The 5,766-nt window shown below is 34.5% G+C and overlaps 1 protein-coding gene across 1 annotated transcript; it reads left to right on the plus strand.

Annotated features, from left to right (window-relative positions):
• The first annotated feature begins 216 nt into the window (after nucleotides 1-216).
• Nucleotides 217-1,476, plus strand: LOC149068265 (uncharacterized). Its single transcript, XM_089251806.1, has one exon. The coding sequence runs from the start codon at nucleotides 324-326 to the stop codon at nucleotides 1,362-1,364; it is 1,041 nt and encodes a 346-aa protein (XP_089107932.1). The 5' UTR covers nucleotides 217-323; the 3' UTR covers nucleotides 1,365-1,476.
• The last annotated feature ends 4,290 nt before the right edge of the window (nucleotides 1,477-5,766 follow it).

Genomic DNA, 5,766 nt, shown 5'->3' on the forward strand with positions numbered 1-5,766 from the left:
CAGTCTTCTGTAGTCTAGAAATAGAAATGCTTTTTCATATCCCTGGTCGAAAATGTATAAATTGAATGTATCGCAGGAAAATTAAATGTTTCTCATCGGAGTCAAAATTTTTTCTTCTTTTATTTCCTCTGTAGGCACTTGGGAAACCCACGGGAACTCATCCTCAAAAGCATCAGAAAAATTATTGCGCATAATAACTGTTTTTATGGAAATGTGGCAAATCATTTTACCCATCATAAAACAATCCAAAAATAAAGGAAATCGTTTGAAATAGACATTTAGACAAAACATTAACATCTAACTTCATTTCAGGCAAACCAAGTATGTCACTATCTGGGAAGAAGACGTATGAATGTAAAGATTACGGCCAAATATATTCACATAACTCAGATTTGAAAAAGCACAAAAAAGTAGTACACCAAGGAGTAAACCTATACGAATGTGATGTTTGCGGTAAAGAATTTTCTAGTAACTTTGAATTAAACACCCATATGAGAATACACACTGAAGAAAAGCCACATTCATGCGATGTTTGTTGGAAAAAATTTTCTGATGCCTCTAATTTCAATGCTCACAAAAGAATCCACAGTGGGGAGAAACCACATGGATGCAATGTTTGCGGTAAGAGATTTCTGCGGAACTCTGAATTAAAGGCTCACAAGAGGATACACACGGGAGAAAAACCATATGAATGTGATATTTGTGGAAGGAAATTCGCAGATATCACCAATTTTAACACACACAGGAGAATCCACAGTGGAGAAAAACCATATGGATGCAACATTTGCGATAAAAGATTTTATGATAAGTCTAGTTTGAATACGCACAGAAGAGTGCACACTGGAGAGAAACCTTACGAGTGTGATGTTTGCAGTAAAAATTATACCTCGATGACTCGTTTGAAAACTCACAGAAGACTACATACTGGAGAGAAACCATTCGAATGTGATGTTTGCAATAAAAGATTTCATAATAGCTCTTACTTGATTATACACAGAAGAACACATACTGGAGACAAACCCTACAAATGTGATGTTTGTGGCAAAAGATTTTTCCGAGCAGACCATTTAAGCGCACACAGAAAAGCACACACTGGCAAGAAACTGTACGATTGTGATGTTTGTGCCAAAAAGTTTTCTCGCAAAGCAAATCTTAACATACATGGTAGAGTACACACTGGAGAGAAACCCTATAAATGTGATGATTGTGGCAAAAAATTTACTGTCAACTCCGTTTTAATTACACACAAAAGAGTGCACACTGGTGAAAAACTGCACGAATGTGATGTGTGCGGGAAAAGGTTCTCTCGTAAATCTAACATGAATGCACACAGAAGTAAACACACTGGAAGTGAAAATGTATGAATGTGAGGTTTGTGGAGAGAAAATAACCACACTAATAAAAAGTCACTTGAAGAAAGACATGATTTTTTAGTTGATTACATCACTGCTAATGTTTCGTTCCCACAGAGTAACTTAGAATGTATTTCTTTCGTAGCATGTGTATCAAATTTCACCCTGAAAGATACTTGAATAATGGAAGCCAGCAGATGGGCTTCAAGCTAAAATTATAATGTGCAGTAAAAATTTATAGCTTTGTTTAGTGATCAACCTGTACTTTCCAATATTTTCATTTGTGGTTCTTTTTTTACGCTTTCACTAAAAAATTATATCTGCAAACATGCTAAAGGTATGCAAATCATTTTATATTAGAATCAAATATACAGCGGAGCTTCGATTAAAGAGCGTAATTCGTTCCGCCAACTTGCTTGTTATCCAAATCAAATAATCCCATAGGAAATAATGTAAACTCAGGTGATTCATTCCACAATTATTCATTCACATAAAAATGGCAATAAAAACATTTCAATCAATAATACAACACAATAATAGTACAAATATACAGGGGTGCAAGAGCTGCGCCAATTGCGCCAAACTGCGCCGAAACGGTTCTCTTGCTACATGGTGCGCCAAGGCGCCGAATCCCTGCGCATTTGCGCCAATTCTTGTTTGTGGTTCGCGGAGGAACCGCTAATGCACTGTAGTGCGTCAAATATCCGGAATTTAGGAAAAAGAAGCATGAAAATTTTGTTCAAAGGACGCGTTCTTTCCGAGACACGGAAAAAGATACGGAGGGAGAAACTTCAATTTTTTTTCACTTCCCACCATCTACCACAATCGCGTTATCTCGTGACCTTGGAAAGTAGTTCTACTACCTTGAAGTATAAAGTCCTATACTGTTATTGGTTAACCGGCGGGCTATCGAAGTACCTGAATGAATATGTCGAATTTTCCGATTTCGGAGATCGTTTTTTCTTCTGCGGGTTATATACTGAAAATAACGGTAATTTCGCGTCTGCCAACCTGCATTCAAAGACGGCATACATCGAAAAGGGGATTGGTTTACTCGTTTAAATTACCAAATTTTTTCGGAGATCGTTGGGAAAAAATACGATCTGTAAAAACTCCAGCTAAAAAAATATTCATAGTTTTGTCATCTAGCCACTATGCGGTCGTGTGGTTATCGTCGGCGGTTGCCGATCGTGACAATTTCACATTGCGAAAATCCGGATTTGGTGAACAGGAGCGGCTCGAGGAAAAAAATTTCTACCCATGCGGAATCTATTTTTGGCGCTACTGACGACTCTTTTTTGGTCAACAAAGCTTTTTTCACCCTTTCAACTCCATTTGGCACCCCTCCTAGAGCGGCACCCAATATGGCCGCACGGTGCGCCACTGCATTGGTGGGGGAGGGGCATGCTCTTAACAATAGTCAAAGGAAGGAGTTTGTACTAGGAGCATGCTCATTTTACATAACTTCTGTGAGATACCTTTTTTATATTAATGTCCTACCTTTCCAAAACATGTTGGAGAGAATGAAATGTTTGCACCCTTTCTTGTTTTTCGCTCTCCCTCACATATTGCTGGGATGTTGCTCACCATTGTAGCACCAACAGAACTATTAATTATGTGTGATGGATGGGTTGCACTACAATGCAAAGAATTACAAGAAGTGAAATCAGTTCAGAGAATAGATAGATATTGGGCAGACATATTCAAACTTTGTAACGTTGAAAGCAGCCCAAAGTTCATAATTTTGCCAGTTTTGGTGAAGGCTTATTTATCTTTAGCACATGGTAACACAGACAGTGAAAGAGATCAGTGAAAGAGTTCATTGTTAACAAATAAATAAAAGTCTGTCAAACATTAAAAAATTTGTCCATCCAATGCTTTAATGGAATAAGACATAAAAAATCTTATGTTCAAGGGCATGAAAAATTTGAGAAAAAATTGTCATTGAGATGCTGAACTTCTGAAAGCGACTCGTGATTAGTAATCTATTAACATGCTATTAGGTTGAGAAATTATTTAAGTAAATAAGGTATTTATCAGGGGCGTAGCCAGAAATTTCGTTCGGGGGCCAAAGTGACAGAACAATGGATTTGGCCATCTTTTTCCCCTTTTTTCGGTCATTTTCTCACATTTCGGGGGGGGGGGGGAGAGACCAGACCCCCAAGTCTCCCCCCCCCCTGGCTACGCCCTTGGTATTTATATTTTTCTTGTTTTTTGCATTTTGATTTTAAATTTAATAATTCCTTTAAATTCTGTGAGAAGCTAATTTTTTTTTTCACGGAAACCCTTATTATATCCTGCACACACTTTTTTGCTATATCGGGATGAATAAGATTTTGGTGTTGAAGCAGCAGAAATTCTTATTGCCTAGGTTTTTAGTATGCATGTTGCTTAATTTGAAAAGAGTCTAATAATTTTTATTCGTCATTTCAGTAATGCATGTTTAGTAGTGACAGATAAGATAATTCAGAAAAAATTTAAATGGATTTTAATTTATGAAGGAAATTTTGGCAAAACTTCTGGCATTTCACAGAAAAATTACTTATATTACAGATATAGTTCATTTTTAGTTCTGCTCCATTTTTAAAATTTCTGCTCCAAAAATGAAATTTGATGCTCCGAAATAGATGAGGGGCACTTGCACCCCTGAATATATAATAATGCCACAAAAATAAACATACAGTACGATAGTATATACAAATTAGCTTACTCTAAAGGACGAGAGAGAGGAGGGCAATTGCTTAGAAGCAAGAGTTGGCAGGTTTTTCTCGCATGACAAAAACCCTCTGTCAAAAACTTCAAATACTGCTTTTCAATATAAAAATTGCCATTGAAAATACACTGATTGATTGCATATGATGTTTAAAGTCACTATTTTGTACAAAAAATAAATACTTAATATGATTATAAAATAGTTTTCTACTCTCTACAGAATTATTTTGAATAATATAATTTTTTATCCCTTGTAAAATATACAATTTGAATAGAACATGGCATAAAAGCTGAAAGAAAAACTATGGAGCTACTTGGTGTTATTCAATTCAAGATGATTCCCGACCTTCCAAAATTTCTTCCAATGCTTTTGTGTATTGATATAAACCATATTCTGTACTCTTTTCATAACAGATAAGTGTTTAAAAAGTTCTTGCATACCATGTATGTAATTTTGTGTGTGATTTCTGTTATTAAATCATTTAGATAATCACAAAAACTTGATACCCATATTGTGTGCATAACATTAAAATATATCTAGAAGTATCAAAGTACATACTGAATTGTAGGACTGAAATGTCTTTTAATTTGGTGGTGCTGATCGTATACGATGCTTAAGAAGCTCCTATAATTATTCGTAATGCAAAAATAAATTACTAAGTTTGACAATAGTACGATTTACTAGCACTTATAATGCAATCGTTTTTCGGTTGAAGCTGTATTTTAAACGTGCAAAATGATGCTTTGGGTATCAAGTTTTGCCAGCTCTGCATTGATTTAAAATACTTTCTAAAACTCTGGATTTATACAACCTAAGCCAAGAAGTTTTTAGGTGAGAATAAGTAAGTTAAATTGGTATTTGTGTGTTGACAGACGTTGCACGAGAATTTTTACTATGGAATAAAATTTTGCGCAGGTCTGAGAATTTAAAATATCAAAATAGATATTCCATACGCAGTAATTATATAACTAAGAATATAAAACACTTTAAGCTACATCAAAGTAAGCTTTTTTGTTAACATATCTATTATCATATCACGTTAAAAGAATCTATTTGACAACATTAACAATAAATTTTTGACTGTTTTAATACTGAGTTAGCTTCTGAAATCAGAATTTAACCCTGATCCTCTTGTCACACATATTTTGAATAAACAGCTCTATTTTGCTTGGTAAATTGAACACTGGTAATCAGTGGCTTAAATAAAATGGACCAAAAAATTATAAATTATCTGTCCTAGACTCTGTATGATGAAAAATTTGAAATTGCAAAAAAGAAATACATTTTTTATTTCAATTATTGCCATAAATTAGTTTAAAACATACTTGTGTAACATTTATGCAAAAAAGTAAGTTTCTCATCGTGTTATATACCCATTGTGTTCAAAATATTATTCAAAAGCATTCATTTAGGTTTTTGACAGTATTGGCAGTTTTTAATTTAATAATTATACAACACCTCTTGCCATATGAATGACTTATATGAGGTCTACACATTATTTTAATACTTTTTCTAATTGAAAGTATGCCTTCAGGATCAACGGTTCGCCAGTAATGCATAATAGCTATACACTCCGTATATATTTTGCATCTAATTTTATCCTTTACTTTGTCACATCTTGGTACACAGTATTTGTTTACATGTTTACAAAATGGGCCCAGGTTGATAAGATACTCGAATAAAGTATCAAAGGATGTTTAG

Source organism: Pholcus phalangioides, unplaced genomic scaffold (genome assembly GCF_987345545.1).
Source record: "Pholcus phalangioides strain wild (caught in Gottingen) unplaced genomic scaffold, Ppha-v1.0 ptg000027l_1, whole genome shotgun sequence".
NCBI lineage: Eukaryota > Metazoa > Arthropoda > Arachnida > Araneae > Pholcidae > Pholcus > Pholcus phalangioides.

Coding starts and splice junctions, on each gene's coding strand:
- LOC149068265 (XM_089251806.1), top strand. CDS start 324: ATGTCACTATCTGGGAAGAAGACGTATGAATGTAAAGATTACGGCCAA.